The sequence below is a fragment of the Ostrinia nubilalis genome, chromosome 26 (assembly GCF_963855985.1).
Source record: "Ostrinia nubilalis chromosome 26, ilOstNubi1.1, whole genome shotgun sequence".
In the NCBI taxonomy this organism is placed as follows: domain Eukaryota; kingdom Metazoa; phylum Arthropoda; class Insecta; order Lepidoptera; family Crambidae; genus Ostrinia; species Ostrinia nubilalis.
The window spans coordinates 2,143,616-2,164,822 of NC_087113.1; the positions used below are offsets into that span (position 1 = coordinate 2,143,616).

At 41.6% G+C, this 21,207-nt stretch overlaps 1 protein-coding gene across 1 annotated transcript in view; it reads right to left on the minus strand.

The window, feature by feature from the left end:
- LOC135084416 (homeobox protein six1a-like) overlaps positions 1 to 21,207 on the minus strand; it is a 51,002-nt gene that overhangs the window by 6,869 nt on the left and 22,926 nt on the right. The window contains exons 3-6 of the mRNA XM_063979201.1: positions 20,942 to 21,152; positions 16,020 to 16,147; positions 15,257 to 15,361; positions 13,930 to 13,988 (exon numbers count right to left, since the gene is read on the minus strand). Coding sequence (XP_063835271.1) covers positions 13,930 to 13,988; positions 15,257 to 15,361; positions 16,020 to 16,147; positions 20,942 to 21,152 — 503 coding nt within the window. The remainder of the gene's footprint in view (positions 1 to 13,929; positions 13,989 to 15,256; positions 15,362 to 16,019; positions 16,148 to 20,941; positions 21,153 to 21,207) is intronic.

Genomic DNA, 21,207 nt, shown 5'->3' on the forward strand with positions numbered 1-21,207 from the left:
ACCACAGAGTATGATGTAGACCCTTTTCAGGGCGCTTATACACGTCCCATTGTAGCTTGCTCTACCACCACTTCGGGACAACATAGTCTGGTGTTGAGAAGAACCTTTGTCGATCGATTTCAATCTTCATAAAAGCATTGAATCAATTGAAACAACCACCCACAAGGTGGATCGACGACATCATAAAAGTAGGCAGGCGCTGGACGCAGGCCAGCTACCAACCGGGCAACATGGAAAGCATTGGGGGGGTCTATGTTCAGCAGTGGACGTCCTATGACTGAGATGATGATGATGATTGATAAGAAACTTTTACTTTTCATTTGCTAAAGGCATAGAGAGGGTTGTAAACTACTACTAAGATCACAACCTCGGTATTAGACTTTATACGACAATATTGACTTATAAAAAAAGTCATAATAGTCACTATTTCTTTTTTGCAAATAGGCTTTTAAAAAGCGCTTTTACGTACCAATATTACCTTAACCCTACCACTGCATCGGGACAATAAATTGGCCAATGTTGAGAAGAAGCATAACTATTGTCACGTCAGTTATTAACCATTAAACAATTTTTATAAATAAATAAACTGTAACTGTGTAATTTCTAATAACCCATCTGGGAATCAAACCCATCAAATTGTATTCTAATTTCTATAGCTTTGTCGTTACAGCTATAGAATACAAAGTCACCAACTTTATTGTGTCTTGGGCAATGATATTTATGAACACGTCAATACTTTATTAAAAAAATAACAGCGGCCCACCGGCGCGGGCGCAATTAAAATGGGCGTCGTGTGACAGAGACAGTGGGATTTATATTTTAGGGGTCCACAATCGAAATCTATAGGATGGTCATTTCGAAACTATACATCTGGATGTGATTCGCAAGCGCTATCAAACGGTATCAATATTATGTTACAGAATAAGTAAACTAGATCTATCCGAAAATTCAATGTTTCCAGCTTCCACACATTTAATATTAAACATTTTTGATAGAGCTCGTGAAGCACTTTCAGGATCAGTAGGATAATAGTTTAGAAATAATCGAGTTAAATCACTTATCGTTTCCATCCTGTATAAACGATACCAATAGAAATTAGAAATTATGGCCAGGTTTCTGAATTATAAGATTTCCAGCTTTAGCGTGCTTATCTTCTCAGGATCAGGACTCCCTTTAATTAACCAGAGGCAAATGAAGGATCTGAAGTAATTTGGGTGGTCCTATTCTACTCTGCCAAAATAATATAGCATGATGTTTTACCCAAAAAGAGGTTAAACTGTCTCAGTATAAAGATTTGTCGGCCGATAGTTTAGTCGGGCAGTTGATCAGTATGGACATGTATGGAAGTGCGCACATTACACCGATTTGATTTGACTCAATCTTCATACAAATTAAAATCGGGCCCAACTATCGGCAAACTAAAAATCGGTGGTCTGCGCCTAGTCTAAACATTACTTTGCAATAAAAGATACTTACCTACGTTTTCACTAATCACCAGATACGTTATTGGGATTTAAGTAAGTATCTAAGTATGTCTAAGTTTAAATTAATGTGTAGGATTTCACACGAATTTCGTAATCAATTTAAGCCGTTTCACTAAACAAATTATACTAACTAAAGTAGTTAAAGTAATTCTGTCCCAAGTCTCTAGTATAAGTCCCTTTGTAGTAAATTAATATCGGAATAAACGTATCTTTCTTTCTATTGATGAACACAGCCACACATGACGAACATGCTCTTATCTGAAGGTTTGGTTTGGATCTTTCGGCAGCCATCTGTCCGACTTACAAAAAAAGGGTTCGTAAACACGTGTGAATGGACAATGTTTAATCTGGTAGAGATTGTTTAAAGATAAGGATATTAGTATTAAGTAAAATAATTGTGAATACCGGAGATTATTTTTTAATTTAAGTGTTTTTGCAAGGGATGCTTCGTTCTTTTTTAGCCATATTTATCGCAAGAAAAGCCACGAGCAAGGCCTAGTTTTAACTATAAAGTCTCTACAAATACGTAACTTCATTTAAAAACATTTGATAACTGAATGTTAATTGCATTTCAACTAATGAAAACATTAAAATTAAAAATCAGTGCTTTCTTGACTTTCATAAGTTCCTATAATTTGACTCTACATACTGATACTGTTGCTATACAGGTTGTTTTTAAAGTTAAAGTTACTAAGATAAATACTCGAAGAAATTACTATACAAAAGACAAAAATGTGTTCAATGTCCCAAATATTAGCACCTCTCAATTCGTATAAATAAGAATATTGTAAAGCTTTTAAAAATAACTGATAAAAGTATCATAATAATAAATGTTTATTGCCATTAAATCAATGTACAGAGTATTCTTATGACTAGCGGCTTCTGCACTAAGCATAGCTTGTGTCGCAGGAGCCTTTTAGTTTTTACAAGAAGATCTTTACTTTGGGGTCTGAGAACACACAAGTCAGGCAATTTATTGCTATAAGAAATTAAGATTAAAACATAATAATAATAGTAACAAAGCTTACATTAATGATAATGGTATTAGTCTCTATTAAAGGATGACAAGTAAAATTACATCTTAAGTAATTATGTAGGTAGGTATAGGTATATAATTAAAATCTATTTATTATTCTTATTAATAGCTAACAAAATATGTAAATTTAGTTGTGTGTTGGGTGATATGTGTTGAGTGTTGTGTGTAAAGTGTTGTGAGTGTGTGTGTGTGTGTGTGTGTGTGTGTGTGTGTGTGTGTGATAGAGGTTTCTTAGTCTTTAAGTAAGAAGGCATTCTGTGTCCGGGTAATCAAGGTTTTTAAGCCAAGATTCTATTTCAAGTTTGGCCTGGCGAGTTGTCAATGTTTTAATTTTTAATTTGCGGCAGATTTTATTGTATAAAAACGGTAACAGAGAAGTAGGGTGACGTTTGGCAAATTTTGTGCGTACTGTTGGGACCGGGATCTTGAAGACTCGTTGCTTACACAGCTTTTCGTATTCAGGAGACTTGAGGGTGATAGTGTGCATGCCAGTGGCAGCCCGTAGTATGAACAGCTGACGGACTCTCAAGACTCCTGCATCTGAATATAGCCGATCTGTATTGTACTTGAAAGGTTTCTTTAGCATTACTTTGAGAACTGCCCTTTGGGCTCTTTCGAGCTCGATCATTAAGTACTTAGCAGCTCCTCCCCAAACTCTTATACAGTACATCAGTAAGGATTGGCAAAGGGTCTTATAAACTAACAGCAGAATTTCCTTTGGGGCCGAGTTTCTTAAGTTTTTCATGACGAATATCATTTTTCGGGTACGAACAGAAAGTTGGGAAATGTGTTCTTTGTAGGACAAATTCTCGTCTATGGTTATTCCTAAATATTTTATGCTACCTACCCTCTCTATCTCGTCACAAGAACAACTTATTGATGTATTTTGTGTGTGCGCGTGTAGTTTGAGTATGTTTGAAGAAGGTGGTTGTGTACGAGCTGTCATATGAAACGCTATGTATTTTGTTTTCTTGGCATTAAGTGTTAGCAGGTTGTTTTTTAGCCAATCAGTAACTACTGTCAAGCCACGTTCAGCATTGTCATATGCGATTTTCCAGGAGGCACCCTGAAAGAGCAAGACCGTATCATCGGCGTAAAGAAGCGTTTCTGCACCTTCAAGCTGTAGTGCTGGGATGTCACTCATGTACAGTGTAAATAAAGTGGGTCCAAGTATACTGCCTTGAGGTACGCCGTATTCAACTTTAACCTGATCACTAACTACCGATCCCACTCGAACACACTGTCTTCGATTAGAAAGATAGCTGGAGAACCAGTCGAATGCCAAACCTCGTATGCCCACTTGGTATATTTTGCGAAGGAGTATAGGGGTCGAAACTGTATCAAAGGCTTTGGCTAGATCGAGGAACACGCCCAGACAAGCCTTGTTGTTATCTAGTGCATTGGAAACTGTATTAGATAATAGCATTACAGCGTCTTCGGTGGACTTTCCGCGTCTAAAACCAAATTGGTTATCAGGTATTTGATTATTGCTCTCAAGGAACGCGACAATTCTTTTGTTTACCAACTTTTCTAGCATTTTCGAGAAAATTGTGAGTAAGGAAATAGGGCGATAATTAGTCGGACTGGTTTTATCTCCGTTTTTGTGTATAGGAGTGATAATGGCTAGTTTCCAATTTTCAGGAAAAATACCAGAAGCAAAACTGAGGTTGAAAATATGTGTTAGTGGTGGTACAAGGGCTTTTCTTGCAAGTTTAATTATTAATGTGGAACACTTGTCAATGCCTGGGGAGCTATCCAGTTTCAGATCCCCGATAAGGTTGTCGACTTCATTTTCATCAGTGGGATTTAAGAAGAATGATTTCGATATCGACTGTCGAGGTGGTATTGCAGCAGCTAGTAAATCTTGAGTAGTTGACATATTATTAAGAGTTTTATCAGCTAAGTCCTTTCCGACATTCGCAAAGAAATTATTACATTGGTTTACGGAGGATTTCGGATCGTCTTTGTTTTGTATGAGGTTAGTGGAATAATTATTTAAAGGCTTGTTTAAATGGCATATGTCTTTTATTGTATGCCAGAGTTTCTTCGGATTATTTTTGTTAGCAATTAAGTTTTGGTTTTCGTAGGTATTTTTAGTCTTCTGAAGGATACTGTTTAGAAAGTTACGATATCTTTTGTACGATGTGACTATTACTTGATTTTCCGGATTTTGCTTAGCTTTAAGGTGGAGACGATCCCTATGTTTCTGGCATCTAATCAAACCAGGTGTAATCCACGGTTTAAGATTGAACTTCGAGCGGCTGACTTTGATTTTTGTTGTACTACTTACTATAGCGTCGTTTATGATTTTACTCAATACGGATACTGCTTCATTAGTATCTTGACATTTAGTAACTGATGTCCAATCTGCTCCTGAAATTTTGTGTACAACTGATTCATTTTCTATTTTGAGTCGAAAACGGGTTATGGGATTTCTAGGCGGGCCGACTGCTAATCCTAGTAGGCAAGTGTAGTGATCTGTAATGTCCGTAATACAGACCAGTCCGACTGCCTGGTCGGGTTTTTTCACGAAAAAGTGGTCTAGACAAGCGTTCGCTCTGGTTGCCTTGGTTATTGCTGGGATAAGTTGGTGTTCGCTCAAAAGAGTTTCAATAGTTGTGAAAAGTTCTTAGGGCTTGCCCCTAGCCCGTATGATTGTCCCGAAGCAGTGGTAGAGTCAGCTCATAGATTTATTGGGACATATAAAAGCGCTTTTTAAATGTACCTAAATTAAAAAAATATTATACTTAATGGCTTCATTAATATTATGTCTTTTTTTAAAATTCTAATTACTTAGATGCCGTTTTGATTTTAGCAATACTAATTTGACATTAGAGACCAATTTTTCACCCTGTATGACTAAAATATTCGATTATTATGACATCGAATTCGCTTGTGCAAACCAAAAACAATTGCCATCGCTGAGTCGATACAAAAGAACACGGTCACAGACTCGAGCCATGTCAGCGGTTTGACAAGCTGACAGTGTCGGGTGTCACGCTGACATCGCGGTACAGTGTTGTGGAGAGACTGTACACTTGGACTTTTTATGAAATGACCATGTACGAGTCAACTCGCACATTTTTATTATTAAGTAAGTTATTGTTAACTTGCATTTTATTCATGCACTTTGGCCAGCTACGCCTGACCTACATTTGGGACTTTGGTAGTTCTAACATTTTTATAATCAGTGCAATAAAGCATTCGGCAGCTAAAACACGTCTTTCAATAAATCCCATCAGCGGTTGATACGGCGTAGTTGTCTGACATCTTGACATCAGTCTTACTTTGACACCACATCTTACAGACCAAGATAACTATGATTGACTGACACTAACACTGAACACAATAAATAAACGCTAAGTTGTACCATAATTATTGCTTCAACTTTAACAAACGTCAAAATCTATCAAACTCCATACAATCCTCCTCCATATACTCCGTAAAACACCAGTTATCGTTATAGTTAAAGTTAGGTGTTGCAACCCAGCTTAGACTTTTTTGAAATCTCCAAGAATATTCAAGCACCTAGGCATTTTCTTGTGATTTATTTTGTTGCAGGTCCAATAGCTAAATCGTTTGCCTTTCCCTTGGGAAAAAGTGGTCGTCAAGCTGTAGATCCTAGCCACACAGGAGATCTACAGACAGACTGCCCTACCGACCTTTAAACTAATATCTCTCTTTTCTTCCCATCAGGATGTTACCGGCATGGAACAACTATCAAACGATACAAAAGAGGACCACAGTGCTGCGGAGAACATATTTAGGGCATTAACAAGGTGAGTCACTCTTTATTTTATAAAACATCTATTACTTTTCAAACAATCAAATCTGATTTAACTGATAAAGCTAAGCTGTGTTCAGGCACACATACTTTCAATGAGCACGGTACGATTGCGCGGGACCTATTTAAATCTGCCGCCAACTCCGTCCCGCCAAAACTTACACGGCGAGCGCGCGCGACTACACTAGCGCCGCGCCGCGCTCCACGACGGCAACCGAACGAAAGCTATGCAGCTCGCTCTCTCGCGTTTGGGCCGGCTCCGCGAGTGCCACGCTTATTGTGTGCTCCAACGGAAATGTGAAATTTGGTGACTTTTTGGAAATGTTTTGTGTGTGAGGCCTCCACAGTACTTTGCTTGAAGTTAGTGACTCAAGTGAACCACCGAAGACACCGGGCGAAGCCCTAACTACCGGCCGGCGGCGTCCTACAGAGTACCTACCAGCAGCGCGGCGGCAGACAAGGTACCTGTTCGATTGTTTCCGTGTTTTGTTGATTGTGTTGTGCCTGGACGACACTGGGGAACTCATATTCGGATAAGCTATCGAAGTAGTTAACATAATTTGGTCCATCGATCCGGGATTTTTGAGGTTAAGTAGGTACCTATCGGCTTTTTCTATCGGTAATTTTTCGGTTTTACGTAGTAAGTACACATATTTCGGCGGTTATAAACTAATTTTATTTAGTACGGTACGGTTATCGGTTTATTTTCTTGCTTTCTACGTAATTTATAATTTTTACACGGTGTTGTGAAAAGACTTTGTATTTCAATATGGCGGCCAAAGTTCAAGAAATTAAATTTAAAATTGAATTTGAGTGGTTTACACACACGGTTGATATGATGAAAACAAATGAGTACTCATCGGGGGTTTTAACTGCGCGTATTCGTAAATTGGATGATCATTTTAAGGTTTTATCCAACTCCTATGAGAGTCTGTTGAATGTGTTAGAAGACGAGTCGCAAATTTCCAAATATGGCGAGCAATTTAAAACGGCTACAATTTTTTATAACGAGCTCGAGGCAATTTCACTAAGATTCCCACAAAAGGATGGTTCTCATGTAACCACGGAAAGTAGTTCAGTACATACTAGATTACCAGCAATTGATTTACAAAATTTTGACGGAGATACTTTCGAGTGGTACAGTTTTATTAGCATGTTTAACTCCATAGTATTATCACGAAAAGACCTCTCGAAAACCGAGAAATATCACTACCTATTTACACACGTACATAAAGAACCACGATCTTTAATCCAACATTTATCAATGACTGACGAATCTTTAGATACAGCTCTCGAGATATTAAAAGGTAGATTTGACAATAAAAGAATGTTGATCGATCGTTACCTCGGTCGTTTGATTAATTTACCTACTTTGACAAACCCAAAAAACTTGCGCGTAGGCATTTTGAACCCCGTGCTTGAATGTACTCGGTCACTTAAAAACTTGGGTTTATGTGTCGAAGACTATGTACTTTTATTTATTGTTTTGTCAAAGTTACCTTCCGATATAAAAACTCGATATGAACAATTACACGGCGGCTTACGCAATACCTTGCCAGAATTTGATACTTTTATTTCATTTCTTCAAAATGAATGTCATTTTATCGATACCGCTAACTACTCGGACACGGTTGGAACAGCTGATATTAATATTACGAGGTTTCGTAGGACAAACTTTGACTCGGCGGGCTCACGTAAACAAACCGGCGGCGGGTGCCTATTCTGCACGAACTCGAATCATAAAATATTCGATTGTTATAAATTTTCAAACATGGCTTGTGACGAACGACGTGCTTGGGTTAGATCAAAAGGCTGTTGTTTTAGATGTTTCGGTAACCACGCTGCGGCTTCTTGTAACCGTAATATTCCGTGTGCATATTGTGGCAACTCGGGCCACCATAAACTGATTTGCTCAACAATTAATAATAACAAAGAATTTGTCAAAAATGCTCGTCACGTATCGGTAGGAATATGTGAAGACAACTATAGGTATTATGATGACGATTTCGAGCGATCCGTTTCGCGCCCGGTCGAATGTTTTGAGAATAACACCCCGGCGCAGTCGGCGTGCGTCGAGCCGCGCGAGTGTTCATGCCGAGCGGAGCCGAGGGCCGCCCGCACGCTGCTGGCGGCGGCGCCGCCGGTTACCGAGTCGCCCGCGCCACATCGTCGCTCCGCTTCGCCCGCGCCACATCGTCGCTCCGCTTCGCCCTGCTACAGACAAACTCGGGAGTCTCGGGATGCTTGCGAATAGCAATTAAGTAACAGTAATGTCGTTTCATCCGAACCTAAGTTAACCGAAAATGTTTTATTACCTACTGTTATTGTTTACGTTAAAACGGCTCACGGTAATTATGTTCCAGCTCGTGTTCTATTAGATTTCGGTTCTCAAATAACAATAATTCGGAGTGACTTTGCTAATTCATTGTGCTTGAAGCGACATTGCTGTTTAATTTCTATTTCAGGTGTAGGTGGTAATAATAAACTTAATAATCAAATGGTAGTATTGAATTTTAAACCTAAAGATAACTTTAATAAAGATTTGTCTTGTTCGGCGGTGGTTATGAAAATACCTACAACTTATGTAGTAAAAAATCAGGAAAATTATGATTTATCGGATATTACGGGTTTGACAAAAATTGATATCATTTTCGGATGTGATATTTTGGGGGAGGTTATTAACGGCGGCAAGTTGACGTTGCGACCTGGGGGTCCGTATGCGTTAGACACTATCTTTGATTATGCGGTTTTCGGTCCGGCAAATAATGACGTCACTGTTTCGGTTTTAAATGATAACACGGCGGTTTCGGCTTTAAATACAAACTCGGCGGTTTCGGTCTTAAGTAATAATTCGGCGGTTTCGGTATTAAATAATAATTCGGCGGTTTCGGTTTTAAATAATAATTCGGCGGTTTCGGTATCAAAGGATAATTCGGCGGTTTCGGTATCAAATGATAATTCGGCGGTTTCGGTATCAAATAATAATTCGGCGGTTTCGGTATCAAATGATAATTCGGCGGTTTCGGTTTTAACAAATTCGGCGGTTTCGGTTTCAAATAAAAATTCGGCGGTTTCGGTTTCAAATAAAAATTCGGCGGTTTCGGTTTCAAATGAAAATTCGGCGGTTTCGGTTTCGGCAGGCGATAAGTCTGAAAATATCGGTTTACGGCAAATCTCGGCGGCGGTTAATTATTCGGTTAATACATCTGGTATAACACTTATTGAAGCGGTTGAACGGTTTTGGGCTTCGGAAGAGCCACCTTTGGTTAAAATTATGGATCCCTTGAATGTGGAATGTGAACAGCTGTTTGTTAACACGACAACTCGCGGTGCGGACGGCAAGTACACGGTGCGCTTGCCGCTTATACCTACTCACGATCGGTTGGGTGATTCTAGGCAGATGGCCTATCGGCGGTTTCAAGCTTTAGAGCGACGGTTTAAAATACAACCGGAATTTCGGGAAAAATATGTCAACTTTATAAATGAGTACATAGAACTCGGACATATGGAAAAGGCTAATTTTCATAGTTATTCGGATGAACATTATTTTTTGGCACACCACGGCGTTTTTAAATCTTCGGGAGACACTTCTAAAATACGTGTGGTATTTGACGGCAGCGGGAAGACGTCCAACGGGTTCGCTCTCAATGATTGTTTGTATGCGGGGGAGAAGTTACAAAATGACATAACTAAAATTATTTTGAATTTTAGATATCCCAACTTTGTTTTTACTACGGATATAAGGATGATGTTTAGACAAACGTGGATTCACCCGGATGATCGAAAATATCAGTTAATACTCTGGAGAGAGCATAGTACGGATCCCGTAGGTGTTTATAGCCTCACCACGAATACTTACGGTCTTAAGTCAAGTCCATTTGTTGCCATTCGGTGTTTGCAGCAGTTAGCGGCTGATGAAGGTTCGGTTTATCCTAGAGCAGCTAAACTTTTGAAGCATAATAGTTTTGTCGATGACCTAAACGGAGGCGCAGACACTATTGAGGAGGCGATAGGCGTTCGTGACGAACTTATTGCATTAATGTCCACGGCAAATTACGAACTTCGCAAATGGTCTGCGAATGACCCACGGTTGTTACAGGACTTACCGTCAGATCATTGTGAAGTACCTAGTAGTTTCGATAAAGAAGATCAGTTTGGCTGTATTAAGGTATTGGGAGTTCAGTGGGAACCAAAGACGGATTGTTTTACATATAAGGTAAATGTCCCCACCGAAACACAGGTCACGCGACGTACCATCTTGTCGTCGACAGCTAAGTTATTTGACCCGCTAGGGTGGATATGTCCGGTAATTTTTCGCGCGAAACTTATATTGCAAGAATTGCTAAGCACGGGAGATAGCAGTAAAAGTGTTGAATGGGATGCCCCTGCACCCGAGGCCCTAGTACAGAAGTGGCGCGATCTTCTCTCAGATTTACCTAACTTGACTCGGCTTACGATACCGCGACGTTTACGGATACACGGAAGTAAAAATAATACCTACTCCTTACACGGATTTTGTGACGGATCATCGGCGGGCCACGGTGCGGTTGTTTATTTGCGGACAGTAAGTGATACCGGTCATGTATCTCTTCATCTTTTATTGGCTAAATCACGCGTATCACCACTTAAGAAAAAGGTTACAATACCTCAGTCGGAACTTAACGGTGCGGTTTTGTTGGCAAATTTAATAAAACATGTTTATGATACACTAACAAGCGAAGTAGGTATACGCATTGATGATGTTTTCGGATGGTGTGATAGTACTATAGTGTTGGCATGGATTCGGACGCAACCACATAAATTACAAGTCTATGAGGGAAATCGGGTAACAAAAATAATAACATCGGAAGTCCCAATCACATGGCGGCACGTACCAACCGACAAGAACTGTGCCGACGCGGCCTCGCGTGGCACATCGGCAGCCGAACTGCTTAACCACTCCTTGTGGTGGAACCCTGACTGGCTCTGTCTTCCACCCGAAGAGTGGCCTTCTAACAAACCGGATATTCCCGAAAGTTCACTACCTGGTATTAAATTAAAAACTGTAGTTACTAATGTTGCAGTATCACAGGACAACGTTAACTTTGACTTGCTTGAGCGATATAGTTCATTTGATAAGCTAATAAATGTAACCGGTTTTATCCTACGTTTTATACAGGGTATTCAAAAGAAAAACGAAATTAATAAAAACAAGTATTTGTCGGTCGAGGAACGTAGGAACGCACTTAAAAAACTTATTCTTTTAGTTCAGGCGGAGGCTTTCAAAGAAGAAATAGATTCTTTAAAATCAAATTCTAAAATTAAGTCGCACTTAAAGAAATTAAATCTGTTTCTTGACACTGACGGGCTAGTCCGAGTGGGTGGTAGATTGCGCCATTCCAACCTGCCATTTGACGCGAAACACCCAATTCTACTCCCGGGGAAGGGTGCCTTTACCCAAAGTCTGGTAGAATATTATCATCACTCACACTGCCACGTAGGAGCCAATGCCTTGGCCTCAATATTGTCACGCAGTTATTGGATTTTATCCGTGAGACGCGTAACTCGGAGTGTTACGTTTAAATGCATTCAGTGTTATCGAGCGCGACCCAGACTTGCTCAACCATTGATGGCGGATCTCCCTCCAGACCGTGTGAGATCATTACGACCGTTTCAAAGTGTAGGTACGGACTTCGCGGGACCCTTTTACATAAAATCAAGCTCGTTAAGAAGCGCTCGTGTTGAGAAGTGCTATCTCTGCGTTTTCGTGTGTTTAACGGTGAAGGCGGTACATCTAGAAGTAGTCACGGGACTGTCAGTCGAAGCCTTCGTTGACGCATTCACGAGATTCGTTTCCCGTCGCGGCTTACCTTCACTTGTGAGATCCGATTGCGGCACCAACTTTACCGGAACTGATAAATATCTAAAAGAACTATTCGTATATCTGCGTGATCATAACTACGAAATAGGCCGAGAATTAGCAAAATCTCACGTCACATGGCTATTTAACCCACCTAGCAGCCCAAACATGGGTGGCATCTTTGAAGCTGCTGTTAAATCTGCTAAATCTCTCATGCGTAGAGTTCTTGGAGAACAAAGGTTGACCTTTGAACAACTTACTACCTTCTTTACGCGTGTTGAAGCTGTTATGAATTCTCGACCATTGACTCCATTAAGTTCAGACCCGAATGATCTCGAAATTCTAACACCCGGACATTTCTTGATCGGCGAGCCCTTGGTTGCCCTGCCTGAGTACAATTTTGAAGAAGTTCATATCGGCCGGCTTAATCGTTTCCAATTGCTGCAACGTCTTTCACAACACTTTTGGTGTCGATGGCGCGACGAATACCTTCATACCCTCCAAATAAGACACAAATGGACGGATACAACAGAGCCAATAAAACTCGGTGACTTAGTTTTGATAAAAGAGGATAATTACCCACCTTTACAGTGGAAACGCGGTCGTGTAGTTAAACTTTTACCCGGCAAGGACAAAATAATACGAGTAGTAGAGGTACAGACTGCAAACGGCAGGCTCTTACGGCCTGTATCTAAACTCGGTAGGCTTCCAATTATTAGTAATTAGGTCAACCAAGGCGACCTTGGTTCGGGGGGGAGTGTATGTTCAGGCACACATACTTTCAATGAGCACGGTACGATTGCGCGGGACCTATTTAAATCTGCCGCCAACTCCGTCCCGCCAAAACTTACACGGCGAGCGCGCGCGACTACACTAGCGCCGCGCCGCGCTCCACGACGGCAACCGAACGAAAGCTATGCAGCTCGCTCTCTCGCGTTTGGGCCGGCTCCGCGAGTGCCACGCTTATTGTGTGCTCCAACGGAAATGTGAAATTTGGTGACTTTTTGGAAATGTTTTGTGTGTGAGGCCTCCACAGTACTTTGCTTGAAGTTAGTGACTCAAGTGAACCACCGAAGACACCGGGCGAAGCCCTAACTACCGGCCGGCGGCGTCCTACAGAGTACCTACCAGCAGCGCGGCGGCAGACAAGGTACCTGTTCGATTGTTTCCGTGTTTTGTTGATTGTGTTGTGCCTGGACGACACTGGGGAACTCATATTCGGATAAGCTATCGAAGTAGTTAACAAGCTGGATATTTAATAATTCACTGAACCTTATTTTTGAGAGGATTTTTGAAACGCCTAGTAAATTGGCGTAGTATCTGTATTGACATTGCTTCTAGTCGACAACGGTCATAATAATTTACTTATTCTTCAACTAAATGTTAACTAACGTTGAATTTAGCCAGTAAAATAACTAGCAGATACCATTAGAATATTGTGCGAAACATAATATCCTAACTAGAGAACGGTACTTTTCAAGATTAGACCAACTTCATAAATAACTGCAACATGGACGAAGTGTTATTGCATTTTTTCAATCAAAATAAAGCAATGTACTCGTACCTACTAATAAGTAACTGTAAAATGTTTTAAAAATACGCAAACATGTAGGTTTTATTCAATTAGACGTAGCGTTTGCCTGTCTACTTTTATTACTTTATGAAACTAGGGTTAACGCTATAGGTACATAGATTTATAAACTAAAGGTAAATCTGTGGTTAACCTAATTTTGCTTGTCTTTTTGACAACAAATTAACTAATTAATTAATGCATAATTACACTCACCTGTCTTTGTGTTCTGCTTGCCGATCCCTTTGCCGTCTGTTTTTGAACCAATTTGAAACCTGCAAATGTAAAACTTATATCAATTTGTTAAGAAGTAACCATTAGACCTGCTTTATTCACTAAGGGAATAAAGACCCATTTTTAAAGCTATTTTGACCATTTTTCATCGTCAGGAAACCATTAAACCTATGATATGAAATTACTCTCAAAACTCGATTCAAACTCAAATGACTTTCAAGACTTTGTCTGATATTGAATCGATAGTTTGTTTCGTTCGTTCGTTTCAGCCAGTTGACGTCCACTACTAGACAAAGGCCTCCCCCAAGGAATTCCACAACGATGCGTCCTGCACTGCCCGCATCCAGTTATGTTTACATATTTTTAACTAGCGGCCGCCCGCGACTTCGTACTCGTGGATTTCGTTTTACCCCCTTAGGGGTGGAGTTTCGTAAAATCCTTTGTTAGCGGATGCCTACGTCATAACATCTACCTGCATGCCAAATTTCAGCCCGATCCGTCTAGTGGTTTGGGCTGTGCGTAGATTTCTATACTTATTTAGATCATGACTGAAATTAAACAGTCTTTGATAGGACTCTATTTGACTTTTTATGTAACACCTAAGAATCTTAAGACATAAAGCATCTCTGAATCGGTCATTGTCAAGTCACAGTAAGCTATGTACTATGTACATATTATGTATGTCATCAGCAGTCGAGCAGATCTGCGGTGGACACCCGACACTGGCTTCCCGGCCAGTGTCAGGTTGCGGCGAGAAAAAATATTTATCCATACTTAATTATCGAGATTCATTACTTTGGAAGCTTTGGTAGGAGGATTTCACTTCCAAAATTGTGTAGAGAAGAGACGGTATTTAATTAAGTGAAATGTTTAACTCTACATAAAGCAAGTAGCCTCATCTGTCTGTAGGTTTATTATATTCTCGCTTAAACCTTTTAAAAACATCAATAGATTCTGATAGTGATTCAAGACTTGAGTTGATTTTAGGTACGTATAAATTGGTTGAAATACAAACGCCAAAGTCAAAATCTACCTATTCATCTTCAGATTTAATGAATAACATTTTTAATATTAGTATTTTTGTTACTAATTTCAAGCTAAATGACCAAAAAGCGTGCAATGGCCACAACTGGGGGTCTCTGATGCTCTTTTTCCTTTGCACTAAACTTCGCTCCCTACAATTTTTTCTACTCCTTGTCTTCCCTTATCAACTCCTTAGTTACTTATGGCGGAAACCTTAGGCTTTGGACATTGTTGTATTATTAGTGTAATTGTAAGCTGTTTGTTTTCAATAAATAAACTCGCTTACCTGAACAGTAGTGAGTCCCGTAGTCTCGGCCAGTTCCCGTTTTTCCCGGGGTGAAGGATAGGGATTGTGGAGGTACCAATCTCGGAGCACAGACCGGGACTTTTCCTGGAAGAAGTTTAGAGTGAATACACTGGTACTAGAGTTGGAAATATTGTGATTTAATTGATAACTGACAATACTCATAAAGCTCCCAAAAGAAACATTTGCTCATTACTATAACATAAGCGATTCTAACACATTTCATGAAGTTTCAAACCAAAACTATATCGAAATCGGTTGATCTATTTGGAAGCAACGATGCTACAGATTTACACATGAAACTTATAGGTAACCCTTCTACTCGTATAAAGGAAACCAAACGCGTTGAATAACACATCAGACTAATACATTTTTGTTAAAAAACCTTATCTTTTAAAACTTCAAAAGGTGCCACAGTGAACTTGCTATGCTGTCGCCAATACAGTTACGCCCGTATTCACAAACATTACTAAGAGGTCTCACAGTGCGCGTGGACGCACAGGTTGACACACGAACCAATCACAGAGCTTTATGCAACGCTGTGCGTTCGATTTGCTGCTTCACTTAAGCAAGCATCATTTGTGAATACGGGCGTTAGTTTAGCTAACGCCAATTTAAATAACGCCATTGCCTTAAACTTAGAAATTAGGAATCAAATTTTGATTCCCACCCAACTCACCCAAGGCATTTTAAAGCAGAAAACTTCAAGTAGTATCCCTATGGAATATGGATAGTAAATGTTTACCTTAAAACAATAAGAGGTCTCCTCGCCGTCCCATATGGTCCGGGGCAGAGGGAACTTGCGCCGGACTCGGTACTTGCCGACCGCTCCTAGCGGCCGCCCGCGCAACCGCTCCGCTTCTAGGTAGTGCGCTGTAGACAAATATTACGGTTAGAGGTGTTTGAAATGCAACCTACTGATCTATCCATATAAACTATCGAATGGATTGCGCTAAGAAACGCAGACAGTAAACAATCGGATATATCTACGCTAAGAAATAATTTCAAGGGTATGGATCCAAGGGCGGATCCAGCTTTGGCGCCAGGAGGGGGTCACATAGTCGTGTTCAACTCAAAAACTTATAATTTAATTTTGATTACTATACATATGTATAAGTAAAAAGTAGGTATTTCATAAATGTTTACGTACATTTATAAAATAGTACTGCACTTAAAAATATTTATTCTGTATTGTACACTTAAAAAACTTGACATTTAATAACTTGAACATACACATACCATGATGCCAAGCTACCAACACCGACGACCTCAGGCCCTGGCAACCTTTAACGCTCGCACACTGCGTACAGACGTGAAGCTGATGGAACTTTAGGAAGAATTGAGCAGGTTACGGTGAGATATCGTAGGATTATGTGAATTCCGAAGAAAGGGGGAGGACACCATAATCCTCAAATCCGGAAACCTGCTCTATTTCCGGGAGGGCGACCAGCAGTCCCAGGGTGGTGTCGGGTATATCGTCCACAAGTTCCTTATCAACAATGTGGTACAGATCGAGAGTGTTTTGGCGAGGGTAGCGTACCTTATACTCAGAATCACCAAACGGTATTCGTTGAAGGTCATACAGGTATACGCACCGACTATGGAACACCCCGACGACGAAGTGGAGACTATATATGAGGATATTTCAGAGCCATACATAGCTCCCGGTCCCATTTTACCGTTGTGATGGGGGACTTCAACGCGAAGCTGGGAATACGAAGCGATAATGAGCTGGAGAATGATGAGAAAGTGGGGCAATTTGGGTACCGAGAGAGGAACGCACGTGGCCAACTGCTGGCTGGCTTTATGGAGAAGGAGGGCCTCTTTTTGATGAACTCCTTCTTCAGGAAGCCAAAACAGCGAAAGTGGACATGGCTGCAGCATCCCAATGGCGCTCCAAAAATGAGATCGACTTCATCTTGTCGACGAAGAAGCATATATTCAATGATGTCTCTGTGATCAACTCGGTCAAAACAGGAAGCGATCACCGAATGGTAAGAGGCACATTGAATATCAGACCCAAACTCGAGAGATGTCTACTGATGAAGTCTACGCTCCGCCCAGCGCCCATCCAGCTCCAAAACCCCGAAAGCTTTCATCTCGAACTGCAAAATCGTTTCGAATGCCTAGGAGACTGCGGAAATGTGGACGAATACAATGACAGGTTCGTGGAAATTGTCCAAACGACTGGGTCTAAGTTCTTTAAAACCCGTCGTTCAAAAAGAACCAAAAAGATCTCTGACCTCACCAATCAACTCATGGAAGAGAGACGGAACTTGGTTCTGCAGTCCTCTGAAGATGCTGCTCAGTATCGGCGTCTTAACAGACAGATCTCCAAGTCTTTGACTCGCGACCGACATAAACACAGACCGTATTAAAGAGGCGATCGAGCGAAATAAGGGCTCTAAAGTGTTCGCAAGAGATATGTCTGTTGGCCAAAGCCAACTGACCAAGCTGAAAACCGAGGATGGCAGAGCCATTTCGTCGGGGCCGGAGATATTGAAGAGGTTGAGAAGTTCTACTGACAAATTATACACAAGTGTACGCACACCTGTCACAAATCTAGCCGAAGACCCAAGAGCTAGATTGACCCGACACTATACCGAAGATATCCCGGACGTCAGTCTGTACGAGATTAGAATGGCTCTTAAACAGCTGAAGAACAACAAGGCACTGGGTGATGGTGACGGCTGAGCTTTTGAAGGCAGGTGGAACGCTGATACTAAAGGCTCTTCAGAAGCTGTTCAATTCCGTCATCCTCGAAGGAAAAACGCCTACGACATGGCACAGAAGTGTGGTGATACTCTTCTTCAAAAAAGGTGACAAAACCTTGCTGAAGAATTATAGACCCATCTCACTTCTGAGCCATGTCTACAAGCTGTTTTCGAGTCATTACGAATCATCTCGCTCGCAGGCTCGACGACTTCCAGCCTCCCGAACAAGCCGGTTTCCGAAAAAGCTTTGGTACCATAGACCACATACATACGCTGCGGCAGATTATACAGAAGACCGAGGAGTATAATCAGCCACTTTGCCTGGCGTTTGTGGATTATGAGAAAGCCTTTGATTCGGTCGAGACCTGGGTAGTGCTACAGTCTCTCCAAAGGTGCCAAATTGACTATCAATATATCGAAGTGTTAAAAAGTTTATACAAAAACGCCACAATGTCAGTCCGCCTCCAGGATCGGGACTCGAAACCTATCCAGTTGCAGCGAGGGGTAACACAGGGAGACGTCATATCTCCAAAACTGTTTACCACTGTCCTGGAAGATGTCTTCAAGCTTCTGGACTGGAGCGGATTTGGCATAAATATCAACGGCGAGTACATCACCCACCTTCGATTCGCGGACGATATCGTAGCCATGGCTGAGACCTTGGAAGATCTAGGCACAATGCTCGATGGCCTCAGTAGAGCCTCTCAACAAGTGGGTCTCAGAATGAACATGGACAAGACAAAAATCATGTGTACCTAATGTCCGTGTCGCACCCACTCCTTTGAAGGTTGGAGACTCTACACTCGAAGTTGTTGACAATTATGTATACCTGGGACAAACAGTCCAGTTAGGTACAGCCAACTTCGAGAAAGAGGTCAATCGTCGAATCCAACTCGGCTGGGCAGCGTTCGGGAAGCTACGCAATATACTCACGTCCGAAATACCGCAGTGTCTCAAGACAAAAGTCTTCGAGCAGTGTGTGTTGCCAGTGATGGTACATGGATCTGAAACGTGGTCGCTTACTATGGGCCTCATAAGAAGGCTCAAGGTCACCCAACGGGCGATGGAGCGGGCCATGCTTGGAGTTTCCCTGCGTGATCGAATCAGAAATGAGGAAATCCGCAGGAGAACCAAAGTGACCGACATAGCCCGCAGAATTGCTAAAATCAAGTGGCAGTGGGCGGGGCACATAGCTCGTAGAGACGATGGCCGTTGGGGCAGAAAAGTTCTCGAGTGGCGACCACGGGCTGGAAGACGTAACGTGGGCAAGCCTCCTACTAGGTGGACCGACGATCTGGTAAAGGTCGCGGGAAGAGCCTGGATGCGGGCAGCGCAGGACCGTGCATTGTGGAAAACCTTGGAGGAGGCCTTTGTCCAGCAGTGGACGTCATTTGGCTGAAATGATCGAACACATACATATTGCCATCTTCTCTTAAAGACATCCAGGTAAACACTATTATACATGGAATGAGGCACTCTATAAATGTGGTGAATAATATGTCATAAAAGCTAGAGGCTTAGATTAATAAAGCCTAGATAGATAGTCAGTGCACGAAAAGTGAGGCAGCTTTTAGTGAGCCGGAACGGCTCACTCGTAAACGTCACATGAACTGTCAAAGTGAAAAATTGGTAAACACGTCCGACGAATTTTAATTAATTATGACGGTTTGTGCTGTGAAAGGGTGTCTAAATACATCAGAAAAACGAAAGAAAGTGACCAGTGTTACATTTGATAAGTAAGTACTACGATTCGACGCGTATTTTGCTTGGATTCAAAAATTAAATACGGGAATGATACCAGTAACAAGAAAATTTATTTCCCAATTGTTAGCCGTACAAATACACTTCCTTTTTTATGAAATCGAGACTTTTAAGTCGATTCATCTTATTGTAATTAGGTAGGTACTTTGAATTCAATAAATAAGTAAGTACATGATGCGTTTTGTTTTTGTTAATTATGAAATAATTAAAAACTTATTAAAAATTTCCCTACTTTCAGGGAAAACGCCTTCATTGTCCACACTCCCCAAGAAAATTGACACTAATGACATAAGAATTTTGCCTCACTCTTGACGAAGCGTTTGTATGAAGACTATCCATCTAGGCTTTATTAATCTAAGGCTAGAGGTATACCGAGGTGTAGTTTGACGCAAAACTCCGTAAAAGTGATGACAAAGATTTCAAACAAACAAAATAGAAGCAGACAATTAATTCATGATATTTTGATTCCGTTCAGGGGGGGGGTCATGACCTCCATGACCACCCCCCTGGATCCGCCGTTGTATGGATCCCATGGAAAAGTGGGATCATAGTTTGTATGTGTATCGAAAGCCAAACTGACTGAGCCATGTTTGGAAGCTGTTTCCAAAGATTATGTATTACCTACCGCTCGCAGATTTGATGACTTCTAGCCTTCTTAACAAGCTGGTTTCCGCTTGAGTTTAAAGCCAAAGGACATCTACTGACTGGAAAAAGGCCTCTCGCAATGACTGTTCTTGCGCTTCAGGTGCTTCCCGCGACCTACACTACATCGTCAGTCCACCGAGTTAGAAGGCTGCCACCATTGCGTTTGCCACTCTATAACTGCTCTACCCCAATGACCCTCATTCTTCGAGCTGCTCCACTCACCCTTGAGCCACAGGCTCTGCAGCTTGGCGTGGTTGTGCGCGACCATGACCTACACTACATCTTCGCTCCATAAGTTGGAGGACTGCGTTTTCCAGTCCGTAGTCGCCACTCTAGAACTGTTCAGCCCCAACGACCCTCAATTCTCCAAGCTGCCCCACTCACCCTTGAGCCACAGAATCTGCAGCTTGGCATGGATGCAAATGTCTTACTCCAACTTAAGTTGGCGATCAAGCTGTAGATCCTGGCTACCTAAAAGACACACCGATGAAATCGAGAGCTGCAAATAGTCCAGCTACTCCAAGTTTCAGAGTATTTTGTGAATTACCCTTGAGCCACAGGCTCTGCAGCTTGGCGTGGTTGTGCGCGCTGAAGGTGTGCGACTCCAGCAGCCGGTACAGCTCCTTGAAGTTGCCGCGGTGGAAGGCCACCATGGCCTTGGCCTTCAGCACCGACTCGTGCGCGTGTAGCCGCTCGCACGCCGGCAGCGACCAGAGGAAGCGGCCGAGGCGCTCGATATTGCCGGCTTGTTGGAGGACCTGTAACAGAACTGATTTAGACTGGGTTCTAGACTAAGAAAGTCTATGGGACTTA